At 41.5% G+C, this 24661-nt stretch overlaps 1 protein-coding gene across 1 annotated transcript; it reads left to right on the top strand.

The window, feature by feature from the left end:
* The first annotated feature begins 6242 nt into the window (after positions 1-6242).
* LOC147857548 (alcohol dehydrogenase 1-like) lies at positions 6243-12026 on the top strand. The gene is made up of 10 exons (XM_087327116.1): positions 6243-6386; positions 7404-7540; positions 7955-8001; positions 9654-9976; positions 10399-10481; positions 10656-10731; positions 10968-11029; positions 11099-11194; positions 11293-11454; positions 11673-12026. The coding sequence occupies exons 1-10, from the start codon at positions 6350-6352 to the stop codon at positions 11781-11783; spliced, it is 1134 nt and encodes a 377-aa protein (XP_087183242.1). The 5' UTR covers positions 6243-6349; the 3' UTR covers positions 11784-12026.
* Positions 12027-24661: the final 12635 nt, after the last annotated feature.

The raw sequence follows: 24661 nt of genomic DNA, 5'->3' as shown, positions 1-24661 counted from the left end.
TCGCCATATGCACATATGCAACGCTACCGAACACCCGAAGGTGTGCCAAATTCGGCTTCCACTCGAAATACAATTCGTGCGGCGACACCTTTGTCCCTGAGGCAGATATCCGATTCTGGATGTAAACAGTTGTCCCAATCGCTTCGGCCCAATAAAATTTAGGTGTACTTTTCTCCTCAAGCATCACCCTTACCGCTTCTACTAGCGTCCTATTCCGATGCTCGGCCACACCGTTCTGCTCTGGCATGTATCTATAGGATAATTCCCATCGGATTCCTTTCGTCTACACATAGCTCGTGAACTGGCTGGAAAAGTACTATTTTCCGCCATCCGATCTCAAACCCTTGATCTTTCTTCGAGTCTCGCGTTCGACAAGGCTCTTCAAATCCCGGAAACACGAGAAGAATTCGCTTTTCTTCTCAATTAGATAGATCCAAGTGTGCCAGGTGAAATCGTCAATGATGGAGACGAAATACCGACTCCCACCGATGCTCACGTTTTGTGTTGGTCCCCAGACATCCGAATGGATGAGATCAAGCCGATTCCAGCTCCAATTCTTCTCATTGGGGAACAGAGCCTATGTTGCTTCTCAAACTAGCACGCTTCATAGATTTGGCCTTTCCGGCCACTGAACTTTGGCATCCCGGAAACCACGTGTTTCGACTACAACTCGTGAAGCTTCCGAAAATTGATGTAGCCGATCCGCTTGTGCCACAGGTCAATTCGACCTTCTATCCTTTTGCGAACATAGCGGTGTCAACATCATTTGTCTCGAGGATAAACATCCTCCCGTCTTGGCGTCCTTGCACAATGACTTTGCCCTCTTCTTCAATGAAGCACCCGAGATATATGAACCAGACCTGCATCCCTTGGTCGACAATCTGTTTGATTGACACAATATTCTTTGTGATTATCAAGACATGTAGGACATTCCGACAATCACAAGATTCTTTGTGATTTCCCTTCTCCCTGATATGGGTGAGGAGAACCTCTCTGATGTGCTCGATGGTATACGGGGTGTCGTCTCCAGTTTCGACCACCCTGTGTTGTTCCGGTTTTTCTAGATAAGAAAACCACTTCGCGTGGCATGTCATATGGTTTGATGCTCCGGAATCAATGCATCATACCTCATTCGTTTTCGAGGTGCTTATCTTCATTGAATTGCCCTTGTGTTTCATCACAAAGTCTGAGCCCGATCCATCTCCGAAACTGGATCCTTCCCGTCCCTCCGCGTAGTGCAAGCTTTGCCGGTTTCCCCGTCCGGCATTGCCGGATCCGGATTTGTTCGAATCGGCGTGCTTCTTCCAACATTGGCTCTCTTTGTGGCCTTTCTTGGCACAATACCAGCATTCCGTGTTAGTTTTCCCTTGCCGGTTTCCGCTATTGGGTGCCGACCCACCTCGTGCTCCAGGCCCATGGGGCCGATCCGCCTCCGTGTACATCATTCGACTATCTGATTGAATGGTCCTCGACCCACTTGCATGGTTTTCTTCAACCATCAGCATAGATTGCCCTTCATCCGTCTCCAATAGAAGACCTACCTTTTCTCGGTCAAGCAGGTCGACCGACTTGATAAACAATAGGACGTTCCTCGTGTCGCACACGGTCCAGTCCAGCGCCGAGAGTTGCGTGAATCATCTTTCAAACTCCTGGAGGAGCACCGATGTGTTCCTCCCCTTTCCAGGGCTGTCGACCCACTCCATCAACTCCCTCTTTGATAACTGGAGCAAGTCATCGAAATCGTATCTTTCGGGGAGCCATTCCTTGAACTCGGGCCAACTTCCGCAATTGACCTGCATCTCAAGCACCTCTGCGTGGATGCTCGGCGTAACTACCCGCGGAAACGCGGACAATTGTCTATTGTCCTGAACACCTCTCATCCGCATCTCGGCCTTGAAGGTCTCAGGTAGTTCGTGACGTCCTTCCCATTGAATCGGCCTATGGTGCCAACTACTATTTCCACAACCCTGTCAAGGCCACTAGTGCTCTCACGACTGTTAACCAAGCGGTTGACAGCCACCACCATTGCTTCGGCAAGTTCACTTCCCCTCATTTTCGAACTCTTTTGCCACCCCTCTTCACGCCGGGTTCACCAAAGATGTCGCGGACTTCCGCAGTTATTGTGTTGGAACGGGCGAGACCGTCGGGGTCTTGGACCAAGGAGCTGGTGAGAGAAGAAAGGTTGTTCGGATCCCTTCCGGACAACTTCGTCGGATTGGTTTCCGGACGCATATCTGGTCCGGATCGATCCCCAAATGCTGGATGGTGAGCACACGGGCTCAAAAGCATATATTGTTCCGGAACCGGTTGTCGGATGGTAGGAGTGAGCTCACGGGCTCATGCACTCAGATGCACAAACTCGACAAGAACATGGGAAAGCCCAAACATACGAAGAGGCTCAATGAACTAATGATTAACAGAGAAACAAAAAATATTCCAACCGAACACAGCCGGCAAAAGAGCTTCAAGCTCGCTACCCACACACACCCGCAGACACTGGCGAGCCTCCGATCGGGAGCAGAGGGCTATCAGCGCAAAACGGAGACCTCGCACAATGACTACATGAAACCGGAAACAGAGAATAGGAAGAAAGCCTGTAGAGTTTAATCCAACAACACTTCCTTCCCCAAAATCGTGGATCCCTTTCTTTGTCTTCTCTCCCTCCTTTTATAGCTCAAGGAGAGAGGGAAGTCGTTACATCAAGTTGTTAAGACAATAGCTTTCCGTCAAAGATTTCCCTCGATTCTCTCCACCTAAACCTCTTTTGTCCTCTATACATGTGGGACATAAAGTACCTCTTTACTACTCTACCTAGTACTCTAAATACTCTACTTACATTTACATCCGTTTGTACATAAGGATAGATTCATGTGCATATGCGCACACCCCCGTTCCCGCACGTCCTCTTCCTTTTTCTCCTAGTACCCGGAATTCTTCACGACAACGTGTCTTCGTCTGAATCTAAACTGCTAGTCATCTCCTCCAATGTGGAGAACGTGATCGAATCCTCTTCTCTTGCTGCTAACTTTTGTAGGGTTGCGTTGGTGTTGGCAAGGTTAGTCGTGCTACTCTCGCCTTCATTGTTGCTATGATTGTGGGAACCAAACGTTTGTTCGGCTAACCGTTGAACGCTTTGAGAAAATGATCGATCCTGACGGATCTCATCGATCACTCTTCAGTACTCCTCTCATTTGCATGCCCTCATTGATCTGTCTAGACGATATTCATCCTCCTTGTTCACTGCCTCTTGTAGAACCACGTGGTTGCCAAATTTGTTTTCTTAATCCCTAGAAAACACAATTAGATACCCAATCCCTAAGTACCCCTGATCCAAAGGTTCATGGTAAGAGAGATGGATTAAGTCAGACAAAAATTAATTGATAATGTTAGCCAGATCGGATACAACAATCCCGGTAGGAATATAACTAGATTCAGCTATAGCCGAATCAGATACACATAGACAATCCAAATCAGCTAAACCACCGATCAGCTCACGGTTCACACAACGCTTCACTCTTTTATCAGAACTTAATACAATTACAATAATGAACACAATGACAAGGTATACACAAACTTTTCTCTATAACTCTCAATATACTGCGCTTTCTGAAGAAAGTTCATGCCCCTTTTATAGGTAAGCATGTAACGTTACAACGCTAAATTGAATCGGCACATCCTTTCAAATCATATCCCTAAACCAAAGGTCTTAGTTGTTCAAATCTAATTCTATTACATGAATTCATATCTAATATTTTTTCGGGTACAATAATATTTATACTAGTTGAGAGATAAACTCAACATGAGTCGGATCGGCTAAAGGCCGGTAGGCAAGATCAACTGAAGAAGCCAACAACTAAGTCGGCTGAAGAAACTAACAACTAGATCGGCTAACTTAGAGCCGACAGGCCGTTAGAGGCCTACATTCCTATTTTAGTAAATAGGAATACTATAGACATTTAGTGTTAGAGCTCACATGTGCGCAATCATGTACTTGTTAGTACTCGAGTCAGCCTATGTAAAAGGCTTGTATAAAGAGTGCTCACTGAGCACATTTCGATGTAGAGAGTCATTTTGGAATTACAATTTTTTCTAGTTGTATGCTCTCTCTTTCTCTCTCTCTCTCTCTCTCTCGTGAGGGGTGGTGGCGTAGTTGTCTAGCGTGTAGGTCTCATAGCTCTTGAGGTATTCTGAGGTCGAGAGTTCGAGCCTCTCTCACCCCACTTGATTTAAACGTTAATATATCTTTCTTTCTTTCTCTCTCTCTCTCCCTATGTACTTTCCATTCTCTGTGTTTGTAACCTAACTATGTGATGTGTTTACTTACAACCTTCCGCATACGTGAACTTTGACAATTCTAATATTTATTTCCGGTTTTACACCGCTCCGTCCGAATAGGCATTCGGTTCGACTTTCATACTTTAGCCCGCTGCTAGCCGTTTTGGCTACACTCCTTGTAAGCTTCTTCTCCTAAGGGTAACAATGATAATTTGTTTTCCTTTCCTAATAATTAGTTTTGTTGTTAAAACATGGCAATACCAATGGATTAGAGGTCCATTGTCACTTTTCTTTCATTCTTTCTAGTGTTGGTCTTAACAAGGTTAAGAAAATGTGTGGTTACAGTTAGCGATGGGCCCGGTTTGGTTTCGGTTCGGTTTGGTTTCTTGGCCTTGAAACCAAACCAAACCATTTATTAATAATAAAAACTGAACCAAACTGTTTTAAAATTTATGAAGCCATTTAAACCAAACCGTTTAAAGAATAGAGAAACCAAACCGTTTACGAAAAATTTAAAACCAAACCAAACCATTTTTTATTGATATTAATCATTATACTTATTATAATTTTGTGTGAGAAAATCATAATAAATTTGGTCATCATACTTATCATAAATTTGGTCATCATACTTATCATAAATGTGGTCATCATACTTATATAAATTTGGTCATCATACTAATCATAAATTTGGTCATCATACTTATATAAATTTGGTCATCATACTAATCATAAATTTGGTCATCATACTTATATAAATTTGGTCATCATACTAATCATAAATTTGGTCATCATACTTATATAAATTTGGTCATCATACTAATCATAAATTTGGTCATCATACTTATATAAATTTGGTCATCATACTAATCATAAATTTGATCATTATGCTTATCATAAATTTGGTCATCATACTTATCATAATTGATCATCATAAATGAAAAGGAGACTCTACATATAATACATATAAAATTTAATAAGTTAAAACAATAGTTTAAAATTAAAAGCTGAAAAGTTAGAGCCTATAGAGAATATTTATGAGTATTTTTTAACCTATAAACCTTTAAACTGAACCACATAAACAGAAACCGATAAACCGATCAATTCAAAACCGAACCGAAACCGATTAGTAACATTTGAAACCAAACCAAACCGTTTATTTATCTTTGAACCTATAAACGGTTTTTCAGTTCAGTTCGGTTTGAGCCGAAACTGGGCCCATTGCTAGTTACAGTTCGTGTTGACAAAAAAGGTGTTTGCTTCCACTTTAGCATTAGATGTTGAATTCTTACCTCCTAACTACATGTATTATATGTAACAGTCATTTGTCTTTATCTTCCTTTCTATTCTAACATTTTTCCATATTCTCTATTTATTTGCCTTTTTCAAATAGGTTGTGAGAAATGAAACTATAAAACCATATTTTTTCTTTTAGGAAAAAATATCTTCCATTGGTATTAAAGTAAAGTGGCTAATGGTTGCAGGTTCAAGAACATATGGTACCATTTTAGAGTGCCATGTGAAGCATGGTAGAGGATGGTATTCTATGGGTCAAATGACACTCTGATGGTATCATATGCTTCACATGACAAGAAAAATGAATTTAATAGCATTTGAACCATGACAATGTGGAGTATTTCAATCTTTTTGGTAGACAAGAAAATCAAATCAACTAAAGTGTTCCTTACATATGCACGTAACATGTACAACCTTCACATGTAACAAATTTTTAGAGAAATTGGTAAATTGTTTTTTAAAGGCATGTGCCTTTTTCAGCACAATGACACAAACCTGTAAGGATACACATGACAAGTCATGCATGACAAAACGCATGTCGTATGGTATCTCCTTTGCAATTTTCACATGAGAAGAGAGTAATTGTCATCTCACTTTTCGAGCTAAAATTTAAATATTTCAAATCATTTAAATGAAGATGGAGGAAGGGTTCTACTTTACTTAAATGAATGAATACCAACCATGTACGTAAATGGCTCTCCAACATAAATAGAGGGTCATCATCTTCATGACACGCCTAACAAAGAAGCTAAGGCCTTAAAACGTTCGAGGGTAAGCAAAAATGTCTCCAACGAGCGGGCAAGTCATTACTTGTAAAGGTAATCACCATTTATGCAATTTGATATATTACAGAGATGTCACGAGCATTTGTATATTGAGGATGCCTCGTTTGGTATGTTTTCTCATATGATCAAACCGTGAGCAAATGTGAGTGCGTGTAATAAGGTAAGACTTTAGTACATCGAGGTGTATGAGATTAGTGCATTGAGTTATCAAGGGTGGGAAATTTTGTGAGATGGTATCATATGCTTCACACTGACACTCTAAAATGGTTCTTCATCTGGAGAGTGAGTGTGTGAGTTTGAGATCTATGGGATGGGATTGAGCCCATCCCATGGCAAGGATCCATAAACTTCAGATCTATCACACTCAACATCAAATTCAATTGTATCGATCTTAATGAAGACATTTAATTTGCCTTAGCTTGCCTATATTATAAGTTTTTACATGATTTCCCCAATGAAAGAAATGCCGAGAGGCGAAATTCCTCTTCTCGGATGCTTGCTTATCATACATGATGTCGGAGCGATGTCTATTGAGGTTAATAATTTCCCATCTCCTCAAAGTCAATCCAACTCCTCCTCCAATGATTCAATGAATCAAGTCAAGACAAGACAAGTCAAGTCAAGTCAAGTCAAGTCAAGTCAAGTCAAGTCAAAATAAAACTTTTGGGTTAAGTCAATGCATGTCCTTCAAGGAGGAGGAAGAGAGGGGTTCGGATAGAGAAGGGGCGTTTGGTTAAATAACGAAGCCTCTGGTCGATGAATTCATGGCAGCAGAAGATGGAGATGGAGATGGAGAAGATGAAGATGGAGATGGAGATAAAGATAAAGATGGAGATGAAGGTAAAGATGGAGATGGAGATGGAGATAAAGATAAAGATGGAGATGAAGGTAAAGATGGAGATGGAGATGGAGATGGAGATTGAGATGAAGGTAAAGATGGAGATGGAGATGGAGATGGAGATGGAGATGGAGATGATGAAGAGAATCAGGTTGAGTAAGAAGAAGATGGAGATATTGATTGTGGGTTTTGCTCTGCGTTTCCTTGTTTAGCTGCTGTGTGTTGGTCTGCAAAGGAGCCCCTGTCAATCGAGAGAATACAAGTGGATCCTCCACAGCGAGGCGAAGTTCGGATCAAAATTCTGTTCACCACTATCTGCCAAACAGATATCAGTCTCTGGCAAGACAAGGTAACAAAACAAACTCTCTGTGTGTGTATGATATATATTTTTGAACCATTGCTTCCCTTCCCCTTCTTTTCCTGATTCTTACCTCCTCTGCTTCTGTTGTTTCCCCATTTTCTTTCTATTTTTCTTCCATCCCCTTTCTTTTCTTTTTGCTCCCCTGTTTTTACTACTTGTTTTGTCGCCGTTCTCTTTTGTTTTTAGATAATAATAAAAAGGACTGCTATTTATATCTGTCGTCTTTTGAGTTAAAGCCGACCTCTTCTGTTGTCATTCGCCCTTTTAGATAAACTCGATGTCTTTTGTTTTTGATTGATGGTTACCTTTCTGTTTCTGATTTGTTTTTATCTTATTCGGCATTACTTGGACCTAAGTGTGTGTTTCACTGATTTGATTTGATTTTTTAATTTATAATGGCAGATGCAATTTGGACTCTTTCCTCGAATCTTTGGGCATGAAGCTTCTGGGTGAGTGTCAATGCATGTAGTTATTAAGAGAGAGAGAGAGAGAGAGAGAGAGAGAGAGAGAGAGAGAGAGAGAGAGAGAGAACCCCATGATTTAAGTGTAACTAAGTAGAAAAGTAAATAAAAATAGAAGTGACTAGAGAGCCCTGTTATCTAGTTATGCAAGATTCTTGAATCAGATGGATTGCAATTTGTGTTTTCGAAAGATGTCTAGAATAGGTCGATCCAGAATTGAGAGACGTCCGAAATGAGGAAGCACCCACAATTGTGGGAGATAAATGGCCTTCATCTATTGAGGACAAGCATGGTGAGATCATGGTCCATGAAGCCGGGGCCTATCTGCATTGCAAATTACTATTGTCTGATCTATTGTAAACTCTTTGCAATGTCTGGATTAGAGCAAGATTGTGTAGCTGTTGATTGACTTGTACCATGAGTAGTAGTGATGGGGCTAAAGAGAGTTGTGATTGTTTTTTGGTGATGAGCTTCTGTAGCTATATTCCAGTGGCCAAAGACTTGGTTAAAGAGGCAATGGTATCTCCCTCTTATTTCATAAAACATAGTAAAATGGTAAACTTAGTGTTCTTTAGATTCCACTTCCTGATAACACAATTGGAGAATTCTTTCTTCCGTTGTGGATGCATATCTGCACTTCTTGATAACACAATTGGAGAATTCTTTCTTCCGTTGTGTATGCATATCTGCCTACCTCAATCTTTAACTGATGTGAAGATGTTTGCTATTGGCCCATCGCATTATGCAGCGTATGGGATAGATGTATGTGTATATAAGAGGGCCTGATGAGGAATCTATCCTCCAACGTGTGTAAAAAATGTGCCAGAGAGAGAGAGAGAGAGAGAGAGAGAGAATGATGGCTTAAAATGTGGGGAAAGCAAGTTCTAATGTGATTGAAAGCTGAACACTCAAATAGAGTGTGGCAATGAGACTCATCAACTTCCTTGGGATTTAAACATGCATTGCTAATGTGACTCTTTGCTAGTCCCCACACACAGGCATACAAACACCTTTATTTGGCACAAGGTGTTTGTTGCCACATTTTTTTACATGTGGGAAACCCTCAAGCTGACATGAAAACCCACAACATAGGACCCTATAGGTCTCCCATACTCAAAAATTTATTGAGCATAGAGATTCTCTGAAATATCTTTAAACGTATACAGATTGACATTTACAAGAGGCAACTGAATACATGCTAATCTTGAAGATAATCTTGTTCATTTATGGATGGTACAAGAACCAAATGTATAGGAGTTGTTGCACAGCTTGCCAAATATTTGAATGGTGCATGCATGAGCCATATCTTCTTGTGGCTTTTGGAAAAGTTGATACATTTCCATAAGAGTTGGTGACATCTTGAATGGTGCATATACCCGTTTGTGACAGGAAGAGGCTTTTCTTGGATGAGACATTGTTAGTGATTCTAGAAAGATTGCACTCCATCATATGCTTCCCAATCACATAGAATTCCCTTTGTGACCATCTCCCCCATTCCATTTATAATGTTTCCAACTTTTCTTCCATGTATTCACATACATATACACTTGCAGACATAGATACATACATACATACATGCGTATACACATACATAAGAGACAAATTTCAATTCATTCTAACTTTGTTGACTCTTACTCCAGAGTGATAGAGAGTGTAGGAGAAGGGGTGGCAGATTTTAAGGAAGGGGATCATGTCCTTCCAACGTTCATGGGACAATGTGACAATTGTCAACATTGCAAATCGACCAAAAGCAACTTGTGTGAAAATTTCGGATTGGATTTAGTGCGACATACCATGCTTGGTGATGGCAAGAGCCGTTTCTCAATTGATGGTAAGGAGATCGGAATCTTTTGTGGATCAACATTCAGTGAATACACTGTATTGGAGCAGGAATATGTTGTGAAAGTCAATCCTTTGGCTCCTCTAGACAAGATTTGTGTCCTTAGCTGTGGGATATCCACAGGTATACAATCCTTAACTCATTACTTTTTACTTGAGAATGTTTCTGTTTTATTTGCTCTTTTTTATCGGGTTTTAGAGCCACTTCACACTAATGTTTTATTAGCAGTATGACCGAAATTTGCTTGATCCTTTTTAACTTTTCATTTCACATTCCATATAAAATAGAAAGTTTCACTTTTTGCCCACAAAACAAGACAATTTTGAATGATGATCTTGATATGGTAGCACTCTTAAAATCTTTCATATGCATAGATGTTAGAAATTTAGTAGCTTTAGAGAGAATACAGCTACCAAATCTATTAGAACTTTGAAACTTGTATGAGAAACATGTGTTACGATTTGATCATAAAGCTTTTAAAATGTATTGGAGTGTGGTTTGTATGTGTCTTGCATTTGTGACTAAATTCTGATTCATATGGACAGGATTCGGATCCTCTTGGAAATATGCGAAGGTAGAGAAGGGTTCAACAGTGGCCATTTTTGGGTTAGGGGCAATAGGAATGGGTGTAAGTCCTCATCCTTGATTTATGATCAAGTTAAGTATTCCCTGAATGAGTATTATACATTGATATACTTTGCTCTCATCATTAAAACATTGTTATTTGATCAAATCAAGATATCTTCCAATGCCTAGAATGAATTTATCTCAAAGAGACATGAAAGGGTTTTAAGCTATGTAGGTGGCAGAGGGAGCAAGGATATCGGGTGCTTCTCGAATTATTGGCATTGATATCAATCCAGATAAGTTTGAAAAAGGTAAGATGTGGTGTACATGATAAAATACGTCTTTTCAAAGTTACTTTGATACGTTTTACCTTTTTCAAGTTACTATCATATGTTTTAGTCTTTCCAAAGTAAATCTAGAAAGGTTTGGAGATAGAACAATGGCATACATGATTATAAGGAAGAAATCTCAAATGAATTTATACACTTTAGGCCTTTAAATTTCAAAGTATACTTAATACTAACACTATTTTCTTTGGGTTTATTAGCAAGAATCTTTGGTGTTACCGACTTTATAAACCCAAAGGATCATACCGAAGAAGTGCATGAGGTACTATAGATACAGAAAATGTATAGGCCGCAAGGTATGATATGCTTACAATTTTTCTTTGCATGCTAGGTAATACGAAAGATGACAGATGGAGGTGTGGATTACAGCTTTGAATGTATTGGAAGTGCAAAAATGGTAGCAACAGCATTTCTTAGTTGCCATACTGTGAGCAGCCTCTATCAGATGTGTTTTTCATAGAGAATTTCATACACACACACACACACACACACATACTCACTCACAGAACTTGAATCCTTGTGCAGGGATGGGGAATGACAGTAGTTTGTGGTGCTGAGAGTGGAAATTCCCGTCTTGATTTGCATCCCAATGAATTTTTGTATAGTAGAACCTTAACAGGAGCTTTTTTGGGTGGAATAAAGCCAAAGACAGACCTCCCAAAACTTGTGGATATGTATATGAACAAGGTCTCTCTCTCTCTCTCTCTCTAAATATGTTTGTATATGTATGGATGTTTTCCATTCCATGTGATGCCATGCCATGCCTTGCATGAATGTGTGCCTACCATGTGATGATGTATGTATGGCATGTATGTATATATGGAAATATCATGCATTATCATGACCTTGAGCATTGTGCTTGCATTTGTATCATTTTACTCATGACAGTAATTTTCGTGAACCAGGAAATGCAACTGGATGCTATTATTACACATGAGCTTCCTTTTGATGAAATCAATGAGGCTTTTAAATTGTTGATGGAAGGGAAAAGTTTAAGGTGCATAATGCACTTGTAAGCAAGTGTCTTCTTTAGAAGGTTCATAGTCTTGAATGGCAATTAGGTGTCACGACAAGTAATCTGGACAAGTAATATTTTACTTTACCTATAATGTCTACTTAGGTGGACATCACAATGTTCATCGTGTATGATGTCAAATAAAACACAGTTGATAATGATTCTTAATAACCAAAATTTTCATCATGTATCGAGGGGGATTACATTTTCCCATTTATTCAAGTTATTGGTTTGCCTTTTGTCACATGATTATGGTTTCAAATAAATTGCAAAAGTTAATGGATGAGGAAAGGAAACTACAAAAATAGGATGTCTTTCTAGATTGTTTGATTCAACTTTGATGCATTGAGATAAAGCACGCAATAATGATTGTTTTTTCTATTTCATCTAAGGATTCCTAGTGTTGTCCCTTCGCTTGCGTAACTTGGAGGCTGCCTATTTTGTTGTAATTAGCATGTAGTCAACAAACTCATGCAAAAGTATCAGATTATTAACATTTAGTTTTTTCTCCTTGATATGAGGCTAAACAAAAAAAAATTAGTAAAGAATGTGCCATACACGTCTTGTTAGGCTAAACAAAAACGATCACAAAGAATGTATGCCCAAATCTAATTGTTAGGCTAAACAAAAATGATTGAAAAGAATGTAGGCTCAAACCTAATTGTTGGGCTAAACAAAAAATGATTGAAAATAATGTAGGCTCAAACCTAATCGTTGGGCTAAACGAAAATGATTGCAAAGAATGTAGGTTCAAACCTAAGCATGCCTAAAATTTAGCTAGGTATATTTGTAGTTATCCACTTTGTCATAGCTCTATGAATCATTGTATTGTTTCCTATCTTTAGTTGAGCAACAATTTCAATGGTTCTTAACTGACTTCTTATTGTTACATTGGTTACAACTACATATGTAGTTCATTACACAAGCTTACAAGCTACAAAAGACATCCACTTTTGGTTTTTTAGCTAGGTGATGGTTTGAATGGTTCCAAAGCAATGTCTTGTTAATACTTTTTATTACGTTTACATGGTCCATTGATGCGAGTGGTTGAAATATGTCGTTGAAGTGAGTAGACAAGGTCGGTTGAAAGTTGCATGTGGATAAATAAAAGTTGTGGGAACTCATTTTGCTATTATTGACAAACGCACTATTGCTCACAAATGTTAATGACATAAGGTAATCTAGTATTGTGGTATCAACATATGGAAATGGCAAATAAAGAGTCTATAAAGAGTGAGTACTAAATGGAGCGACAACACTTAAGGGGGTTCACACAAGCCAATTAGGAGTTGTGCTCCACTAATGGCAATATATGGTGGACATGATTGTACTCTAGTGATGGGTTGAGCGAGCTACTAGTTTGGCTAGCTAATCTCCGAAGTGTAGACTGTTGATAGATAACCAAAACAACCACCTCTGAATAAACCCTCATTACTTTTTGTTTGTCACCTTTGTATGGACGTGAGGAAGGGATGAATGAACATACTAACTGTTGTAGTATAGTTTGTGCCTTGTTTTTATATCGTGAAGCAATTGCTTCATGACATCACATCATTTACACACAATTATTAAACCATTTCGATTGCGTCAAGTACTTGTTTACATCTACCTTAAAGCTAACTACTAGATAACTTCACTCTAATCATAGATTGCCATATTCGCATTCGTCTAGTTTCCCATTTGAATGAAAACGAATAAAAATACGAATGGGTGGTCAAGTATTTGTTTAACCCCCCAAAAAAAACTCTTTCTTTTTTAATTTCCTAGGATATAAAAAAAGGGACTTGACAATAAATAGGGATAATAAAAGACGGACTTGGGGACTTGACACTACTAAATTTTTATAATAAATGTATAACTTATAAGTTATAAGTATTCGTTTTATTTTTAATAAATAAATAAAATAAAATAAAGGCTCATTAATTCTCACTTTTTATTCCCTCAAAATTTATGGATATTTTTATTTTGACATTAAAAATAGTACTTCAAACGAATCATATCTTCAAAGTTCATACTAATCATATTTGTATAATAAATATAAAAATATTCGTTTTTTAAAAATTAATTGATTAATTAAAATAAGTTTCATAAACTCTCTTGATACTATAATCTATTAATGAATAAGGATCCTCAATCATATTAAAGTTTCTTCCTACATACCAACCATCTACGATGGGCAATGAACTATTCAACTCTATCCACATCTTTAATCATTCTCTAGAAGAATCGGGAGCATACAAATTCAGAAAGAATTTTTTTTTGGTGAAATAAATTTCTTTAAATAAATAAATAAAATGTTTATATTTAATTTGCAAAACGAATGGTTTTTTAATATGCTTGGGGCCATTTCGTATTCTCGAATATTGAGAATATTGCGCATGGAGATACATATCGCGAATATCACGCATGTGTCAATCTATGACTCTAATAATAGCCTTGTAATTTGATACTTGGTCCCTTTACATATATTCATTGTTGTATTGTTCCAACTTGGCTTCCTTGTGGATTAGTTGAAAAAGTTGCTCCAAGATACCAATGTGTTCTTCAATTGTGTGGAGTTGAGGTCATTAGGCCAACATAAAGGCCACAACAAGGAAAGAATAATGCAATGAAAGAAAGGGAACGAGAGAGATTTGATTTGAGGAGGAACCATCAAGAATATCAAGAACTTGGATATTAAGGAACTAGAATGCCCTAGCATGACTTTCGTCATTACTAGACCAAATATAAATCCGGATCAATCTTTGTAATTGTCCCATACATGATTTGGAAAAACTCCAACACGACATAATATACCAAAGACTAGGCAAAAGAATTCAATTAACTATTTTTCCTAATTTTCAGTAGCAATGGAGTAACTTGAATTTCAATAGAAATATTCAAACATACTAGGCATCATCCGAAATATCTAATTGAGTTTTCGTCAAGAATCCATTAGAAATTAGGGTGTGGAGACCATTGTGGAGCGAATATGATGCCACTCAAAAACCCATTGGTTTATTCCAATTAATTGATGCACCTAAAGTCATACAAAAGGTTTGGAATGTTGTGTACATTTTCTGTAGATTAATAAGCTGACCATCTAGATATAACCTTGTATCATCAGCAAATTCCACATCCACAACATTTGTCTCATCCAGGGGCATAACTATTCCTTTCAATCCAAAATCTTCGGTAATAAATTGATGCACCTGAAGCCATATGAAAGGTTTGCAATGTTGTGTACATTTTCTACAAACTATTAAGCTGACCATCTAGATACAAACTTTTATAATTAGCAAATTCCACATCTACAACATTTGTCTCATCAAGGGGCATAATTATTCCTTTCAATCCAACATCTTCAGCAATAAAAAACAAGCTCATAGCTTCAACAAAAAAATAGAAATAGATATGGTGCTAGTCAACAACCTCGTCATACGCTTTGGGAAATTTGAACACACATCACCTTTAACCCCTCCCAACAAAACTGAACTATAGGCTGATTTGTACAAAGTGGATACCCCTATCACCCATTTCTCAAGAAAACCAAGTCATACAAGAGTACCATGAAGGAAATCCCAATCAATTCGATAATAAGCTTTTTCAAATTCAAGTAACAAAGTAATTAAATCCTCTTTTTTCTTGTGATCCAAGGTAATAGCCTTCATAAAAAGAAGAGATTATCTAATACTTCTTTCCTAAATGAAACTTGTTTGCGTGTCATGAATCAAACCATGTAATAAAGGTTGCAATCTCCATGATAATGTTTTTGCAAAACATTATATATTGTATTAAGCAAAAGTTATTGATCTCCATTTTTTGATATCATCTTATATACCCTCACCCTAAGGTATTAAATCATTTAATCCATCTGCCATGCCATGAGGCATACAACCAATATAAAAAAATCATTGATAAGCTTTCATTAAGTCTTCCCCAATATATTGCCAATATTTGAGGAAAAAATGTGAATTCCATCCTCCCTTGGACAAGACTTAAAGTTTTAAGTGCATTGTTTACTTGATCGCTACTTGTGTCCATTTTGAAGCAGACGCTTGATATTGAAATTGTAGATTCTTATCCTCAATGTTTCGTAATTCCCATTTTATGTAAATAATTTAGGTGGAATCCTCATCCTCCCTTGTTGCTTACATTTTTTCACATCATTAATCTTGATGGATTGCCCCATTTAATCTTCTATAAAAAAGACGATAAATGCCAGATGTGCAACGACCTTCTACTTATATTAAAATTTTCCTATGTTGATATTTTGATCCATGCATTCTTACACTACCGTCACTACTCCTATCATCAGGATCCTCAATCATATTAAAGTTTCTTCCTACATACCAATGATCTACGATGGGCAATGAACTATTCAACTCTATCCACATCTTTAATCATTCTCTAGAAGAATCGGGAGCATACAAATTCAGAAAGAAGTTTTTTTATTGTGAAAGTTAACAATAACATATTGTGTCCCTGAGTCCTATATCACAAATAGCCATACATAATCCACCTTAGATCTGTGTTGATCCATATGTCGAGACCCAATACATTTCCCAATTTCCAAGCAATAGTGAGCCATAGACTTTAGTACACCTTTCATGTCGATGATATTCTTGTAACATCACTATGTCCACGACCAATTATACATTTATGCAGCACTTGCCGAAATCGTCGTTTATATTGTTTACAAAAGTATCCCCCAAGATCCTGAACATTCTAAGAAATAATCTTTAGAGCTATACAAATTTGGACACTAAGCTTTTTTCTTTCAAACATCTATTCATGTCTTCTTGCGACATATCTTGTGACTTAATCATTCTTCAAAAAGATATGTAATCTTTAGTAAATGCATTAATATGTTTATGTACTCTATGAGCTGACATCCTACTATCACTTCTTGAAATTTTTTTATTACCGAGTTTGTGGAAGTTTTCCAATCAACAACATCTTTCGTGAAAAGATTTTGATCCTTCTACAAGTGCTTGAACCTGGATCTTGTCCATCTCCCTTTAAAATGAGGTACATGTTGACAGTTCATGGTAGTGACAACCTTGAATAGGTTGATCGAGAATAATGGATCGTTCAAGGTCCTAATGTTGATTGGTTGGATCTAGTCTAGGATTAAAATGGGAGAGAATGCAAATTATGTTCAAATTGATCTTAATCTACTAATTGTAAGATGGTGTTAATTATTTTTTACCTAGATAGAATTGGTATAATTAATTGTAAAGCCCTTCCCAATCATCTTATAATTGTAAGATGAGAAAACTTGGCTCCTCATGCAAATCCACAACTCTAGTAGCCACCTTGAGAAATGACAAATCTGTGAAAATTGTTGAAGGGAGCTTAAAAGCATTGAATTTGTCGTCGAGAAAAAGAGATGAAGAGAGAATCATCAAAACCCACTAAAAATTTGTCATCATTCACAATTTATCACTGTTAATTGAAAAATTATTAGCGTAAATCGATGAGTTGTCCATTTGGTTGTCGAATCATTAAAAACGGATGAGCCATCGATATAAGGCAATGAATGATGATTGGAAGAGAAAATAATTAAGAATCACTGGAAATCGATGATTTGTCCATTTGATTGTTGAATATTTAGAAACGGATGAGCCATGGATTTAAGGTAATTGTAAAAAGTGTGCAGAAGCTTGATGTACACAGTCGGCTGGGCCGAATAAACAACATACCGCAACAAGACAGTTAGGTAAACACAGAGATGAAGATGGAGACAAAGAAATAATTAGAGAGTACACAGGAAAATAGAGAACTGAAATACTAAAATATTGTCGACCCTTGCTCATAGAGCATTTTATATCCAAACGGTACTGACACAAGTATAGTGAGCTCATTCATGAGCTCTGACAACTAATTGACCTATAATATTTCTATGACTTGGCTAGGAAGTCTAGGTCCTATTAGTCCTTTGGTCACATGTCCTAACGAACTTTACGACCTTTCTGGACTATGGCCTTGCGGCCATTTCAGCTCTTACTGAATTGGCCTTTGTTGAGATTGTCATCTCAACACTCCCCCTCAAGCTCAAGTAGGAGGTCCGCTTCATCCGCTCTAGCTTGTCCTCTGTCTGCTTTATCCCGTCTGTCATTGCCTATTCATTGCTTTGGGACGTCCTCAGCCTGCCATCTCTCATCATGGCATGGTCGCTTGGACCTGAGGATTCGACACGTCCTCTCTGGTCCTCGTTGGCCTTCCTCATGCCTTTTCATCTCGAGCTCTCCGATTCGTCTGAATTGTCTGAATATGATTCGGCTCTCCACCTTGCTCGATGACCAACTAGCTCATCCTCTCGGTTGTTGTTATCCTCCTCTAGTCTCCCCCTATTTGGTCTCCCCTATCAAATACAGGGATATAATGGCCGTATTCACATTGTCCCATTTGGACAAACTAGACTAGGACATATTTGTAATATGATCAAAGGGCAGTTGCCCTAGCTCAGTTAGTATATAACTAAACCTATAACTACTTTGTATATGATGCAGATGTCACCATTCTTTCAGTTGTAACTTCTTGTTTTGAATAATATAGATACATCTTTGTTAGGAAACAGGTCCCTCCGGATGGGAAGTGAAAAGAACAATGATGATGAGCAAACTCGGCCGAGGCCGAAACCAGATGTGGAGTACCCGGCTACGGAAGACCCGGTGAGAACCGGATGACGTGTGCCCGGCAAGCGCCGGATGATGTAGGCCCGATGAGGAGTGCTCACCGGATGAAGGGACATATTCATAAATATGTTTCTGAGAGTCCATCGGGGCTATATTTGTAAATAGCCGAAAAGTCATATTAGTATAAATATGACTTAGGGCAAACTTAGTTGAGTAGTTGTCATAATCGTTGTCGCAATTCTTGAGAGAGCAACTGTGTATAGAGAGAGAGAGAGAGAGAGTGAGTGAGCTCGAGATATAGAGAGGTCGTTGCCTCTGTTGTAACCGCCGCCTGTGGCGAAGATCGTGAACACGAGGTTGTTGCCTCCATGAGCTCACTGTTGTAATCATTGTGATATAGTGATAGTTTGGAGTCTGTGGACTCCCGTGGTTTTTCCCTCTCAGGGTTTTCCACGTTAATATCATGTGTATCCTTTTTTCTCTCTATTTTGTGCACTTACCTCCATTTCCCATTTCTTCTGTGTTCGACTGTACAAAGTGATTTACTCTTCGGTTGTTGCCGGAGACTATTCCGCGTATTTCTCGAAAAAGTGGTATCAGAGTGAACTGACATAGAATAATGGAAGATTCGTTGGGCGGCATGTTCAAGCTCACCGGCTCCAACTATTCAGTGTGGAAGTCGAAGATGAGGGACATGCTCGTGGTCAAAGATCTTTGGTTGCTGGTTCAGTTCGGGGACAAGAGACCGGACAAAATCGATGCCACGATATGGGAGGTCATGCACATGAAGAAAACGGCGTACATAGGGTGCTTCATCAATATGAGTCTATACAACAACTTCAATGAAGAGAGCAAGGCTCATGAGCTTTGGGAGAAGATCGGCATTATGTTTCAGAACAAAAATGTTGTTAACCAGATTTCGGTATTCCGGAAGCTAGTAAGACTCCGGTACCAAGATGGCTCCAGCATGGCGGAGCACATGAATGCCTTCCAGGGGCTGATACACCAGGCAACATTATTGGAAGTACCTCTTGCCGATGAGGTACTAGCGCTACTCCTGCTCGGTTCCCTCCCAGATAGCTGGGAGACGATCGTTGTCACTTTGGGCAACGCCGGGCCGGAAGGGAAACGGTTATCCCTAGCAAGAGTGAAGTCGAGCTTGCTAGATGAGGAGGCGCGTCGGAAAGATAAGGATACGAGCTCCGACTCCAAAACGCTCCTTACTGAATCGGAACGCGGAAGACAAAGGAACCGTAGTCCCTAGAACCGGGAGAAGTCGGGGATACGGTCAAAGTCAAGGGGGAGGCCTACCTGCTTCTATTGCGGCAAGCCGGGACACTTCCAGAAAAACTGTCGGCATTTCCGAAAAGACAAGGAAACCGAAGACACCGATTCGAAGCGGACACCGGACCGGAACGGTAAAGACCCGAGGGGAACGGACCGAAAGGGAATGATGGCGATCGTGGCTAGTGAAGAAGAGTTGATGCTTATCACCGAGGAGAGTGAGCTAAACCTTGCCGGCGACGAGATGACCTGGGTGGTCGACTCCGGAGCGTCATTCCACCTCACCCCGGACCGGAAATGCTTCTCATCCTACTCAGGCGGTGATCACGGCTGTGTCCGGATGGGGAATGAAGGTACATGCCGAATTGTCGGCATAGGAGACGTATGGTTGACAACACCAACCGGATGCAAGCTGTTGTTGAAGGATGTCCAACACGTTCCGGAGGTTCGTCTGAACCTGATATCAGCCAGTCGGCTAAATGATGAAGGCTACATGGGTAACATCTAGAACGGTGTTATGAAGTTCAGCAAAGGGAGCCTGATTGTGGCTCGGGCCGGAAGGTCAACACGCTGTACCTGATGAATGCCCGGTTATGCCCGGAGGAAGTGAACGTGGGATCCGACACTACCGGTGAGCTGTGGCACAAAAGGCTGTGTCACATGAGCGAGAAGGGGATGAAGACGCTTGCAGACGACAACCTCATTCCAGTGAAGAATGTGCACTTGGAGAAGTGCACTGATTGTCTGGCCGGTAAGCAAATCCGGACCTCCTTCCGACCTGATAGGAACTACTCGCTCCGATGAACAACACTCGGCCACAATCGAGCCTAGAATCAAACATAGAAAATGGGAATGAAAGCACGACACAATGGAGAGAAGAGTACATAGGATGTTAACGTGGGAAACCCAAACTAGGGAAAAACCACGGCAACGCACAGACTGCAAACTATCACTATATCACAATGATTACAAGAGTGAGTTCACGGAGCTAACGACCTCGTGCTCACGATCTTTGCCACAAGCGGCGGTTACAACAAAGGCAACGACCTCTTCCTCTCTCTCTCTCTCTCTCTCTCTCTCTATACACAGTTACACGTCTCTTCTTGCACCAACAAGAATGACAACTCTCTACTACTAAGTTTGCTCTAAGTCATATTTATACTAATATGACTTTTCGGCTATTTACAAATATAGCCCCGATGGACTCTCAGACAACATATTTACGAATATGTCCCTTCATCCGGTGAGCACTTCTCACCGGGCCTTCACTATCCGGCTCTTGCCGAGTACTCCTCATCTGGTTCTCACTGGGTCTTCCATTGCCGGGTACTCCACATCCGGTTTCGGCCGAGGGACCTGTTCTTCTCACTTCCCATCCGGAGGGACCTGTTTCCTAACACGACCAAGGCCACCGATGAGACGTAATGCACCACTGGAGTTGGTGCATACTGATGTGTGTCAAGTGGACACGAAGTCACATGCAGGATCACAGTACTTCGTGACGTTCATAGATGACCACAGCCGGAAGCTGTGGGCCACACCGTTGAAGACGAAGGATCAGGTGCTATCCATCTTCAATGAGATCCACGCGAGAGTGGAAAAAGAAACTGGCTGGAAGCTGAAGGCGGTTCGAGCAGATAACGAAGGAGAATACCGGGGGCAATTCGAGGAGTACTGCCGCTCGAAGGGAATCCGACTCGAATTTACCGTGCCGAAGACGCCGGAACTAGACGGGCTGGCCGAGAGGATGAACCGGACCATAATGGAGAGGGTCCGGAGTATGCTGGTGCATGCAAAATTACCCAAGACGTTTTGGGCTTAGGCGTTGTCGACAGCGACGTATGTGATAAACAGATCACCCTCAGTGCCCTTGGATGGAGACACACCGCAGAAGGTGTGGACTAGTAAGGAAGTGTCCTACCGGCATCTGAAGGTGTTCGGGTGTCTCGTGTACGTGCATGTTGCTGAGGACCGGAGAGGAAAGTTAGATCCAAAGACCCGGCCATGCATATTCCTCGGTTACGGCGACGATGAGTTCGGCTACCGAGTGTGGGATCCAGTCGACAAGAAGGTATTCCGGAGTCAAGATATTATCTTCAGGGAGGACAAGACGCTCGCCGATTGGGAGTCGGAGAAGAAGGTAATGAACTCCGAGTCGACCGATAAGGATCGATTCTACGATGAGCTGACTCAACCGGCAAGAGACCGGTTAGCACTCAATGAACCCACCGGTTACGGTGAGGATACCGAACCGGCAGAAGAAGAAGTAGAGGAACCTGAAACCGAAACCGGTCAAGACCCCGAATCGGATTCGGATGAAGAACAAATTGTGGAGCCGGTTGCCGAAGGCCAAAGACGGAGATATCCTCTCAGAGAGAGAAGGCCCCCCCGAAGATTTCTGGATTCAGAGCATGTGCTGCTGACCGATGAGGGAGAGTCGGAAAGCTTCGAAGAAGCGAAGGATGACACCCACAGCCGCAAATGGTTAAGTGACATGCAGGATGAGATGGATTCCCTGCATGAGAACCATACGTACGAATTGGTGGAGTTGCCGAAAGGAAAGCGGGCACTCCGAAATAAGTGGGTGTACAAGTTGAAACCGGGAGATGCCGGCAACCCCCCGAGATACAAGGCCAAGATCGTGGTGAAGGGGTTCCAGCAGAAGACGCAGGTCGATCACTGCGTGTTTGTGAAGAAGTTCAAAGGAGGCGACTTCCTGATACTCCTTCTGTACGTGGACGACATGTTGATCGTCGGACGGAACCAAGCCAAAATACGGATGCTGAAGAAGGCTCTCAACCGGACCTTCTCAATGAAAGACTTGGGTCCGGCAAGACAGATGCTGGGGATGCATATTATTCGAAACCGGTCAATGAAGCAATTATGGTTGTCACAGGAGAAGTACGTGACAAAGGTGCTTCAGCGGTTCAACATGTCAGATGCGAAACTGGTCGGATCGACACTTCCGGCAAACTGCAGGCTATCCGGTAAGCAAAGCCCGAAGACGAAAGCAGAGAAGGAGGATACGATGAAGATTCCATATGCCTCTACTGTTGGGAGCTTGATGTACGCAATGGTGTGTACCCGACCGGATATAGGATACGCAGTCGGAGTGGTGAGCCGGTTTATGAGCAATCCCGGCAAGGAGCACTGGAACGCGGTCAAATGGATACTCCGGTATTTGAAGGGCACTTCAAATATGTGTCTCCAATTCGGCTCCTGAAAACCTCAACTTGACGGTTTTACCGATTCGGACATGTCGGCTGATGTGGATACCAGCCAGTCTACATCTGGGTATGTAATGACATATGCAGGGGGAGCTATTTCGTGGCAGTCGAGGCTGTAGAAGACGGTTGCGTTGTCAACCACGGAAGCAGAGTACATGGCGGCTGTGGAAGCCGGCAAGGAAATACTATGGATGAAGGACTTCATCGGAGAGCTCGGTATCCGACAAGATGAATACCGACTCTATTGCGACAATCAAAGTGTCATCCACCTTGCTAAGAACACAGCGTACCACTCCAGGACAAAGCATATCCAGCGTAGGTATCACATGCCGGAGTGAAGGGGGAGTTTGTTAGGAAACAGGTCCCTCCGGATGGGAAGTGAAAAGAACAGTGATGATGAGCAAACTCGGCTGAGGCCGAAACAGGATGTGGAGTACCCAGCTACGGAAGACCCGGTGAGAACCGGATGACAAGTACCTGGCAAGAGCCGGTGTCGTGAAGAAAACCGGCCATAGGCGGAATTGGAGAGAAAGCGCGTAAACCGGCCCTTACACGGATGAACGCGTGACTGGATACTTTGCACGTGAACCGGTGGATGTAACTACTAGGCCGCACGCATTTATTAGAGGGGATTGTGTGTATTCCGGTCAGGTGGGGACAGGGAATAAAGGCAAGAGGAGAAGAGAAGAACGGGATCGCGCGCGAGGAGGAGGAAGGAGGTTGCTGCAGAACGGAAGGGGGAGCTCTCTCTCTTCGTCTCTCTTCGTCGTTCTCTGCGGGTGTCGGGAGGTTGCTGCCTCTGCTTCGTGGACAGCCCGTGTGCTTCCAGCAGAGTCGCTCCCCTTCCCTCTTTGTTTCTTTGAGTCGGTGACTGTCGTCGGTGTGCGTGAGTAGGGTCCCCGTGTTGGGCCCGTCGCCGCTTTGTCGGTTGTAACTGTCGGAGTTTGTAATCTCTGTCATTATAATTAAGTGTTATGTTCTATATCTCTCTTTCTAGCTTCTACGTATCGGTGAACCTCTCTCTCTCTCTTTCTCTCTCTCTCTCTCTCTCTCTCTCGCTCCTCCGTCCAAGACCCCCGTGGTCCCGCCCCTTTCTACACGTACGCGCGTAACAACGCGACATCTTTGGTGAACCCGACATGAAAGGGCGGCAAAGGAGTCGAACGATGAGGGGATCGGAGCTAGCTGAGGCAATGGCGGTGGCCGTCGACCGGCTGGTGAGCGCTCGTGAGGGAACAGGTACCCTCGACAGAGCCATTGAATCGATCGTCGGCTCTATAGGCCGTTTCGGAGGGAAAGACGCCACAAGTTATTTGGAGGCTTACCGGGCCGAAATGATCATGAGGGATATCCCGGTGGACAGGCGGCTGTTCGGATTCCCTCGGGTGGTGACGCCCGGCATCCATGCGGAGGTGCTCGAGGTGCTGGCCGGGTGCCAGACTTGGGAGGAGTTCGAGCTGCAGCTCCTCAAGAAGTACGGGTTTGACAACTCGCTCCGACTGTCGAGGCGGGACTTCATGGCGTGGGTGGAAAGCCCCGGAAAAGGGCGGAACACGTCGGTGCTCCTCCAGGAGTTCGAAAAACGGTTCGCGCGGCTGTCGACGCTGGACCGGATGGTGCTCGAAACAAGTCGAGTGCTGCTGTTTGTCAAGTTGGTGGATGCGCTCGACAGGGAAAAGGTGGGTCCCCTACTGGAAACGAACGAAGGGCTCACGACGGATTGGGTCGTGGTAAAACGGGTCTGCAGC

Source organism: Azolla caroliniana, unplaced genomic scaffold, assembly GCF_043228905.1.
Source record: "Azolla caroliniana isolate FFs.n. ecotype wild unplaced genomic scaffold, voAzoCaro1.0.p SCAF_11, whole genome shotgun sequence".
Taxonomy (NCBI): domain Eukaryota; kingdom Viridiplantae; phylum Streptophyta; class Polypodiopsida; order Salviniales; family Salviniaceae; genus Azolla; species Azolla caroliniana.
This window is presented reverse-complemented; position numbering and strand designations above follow the sequence as displayed.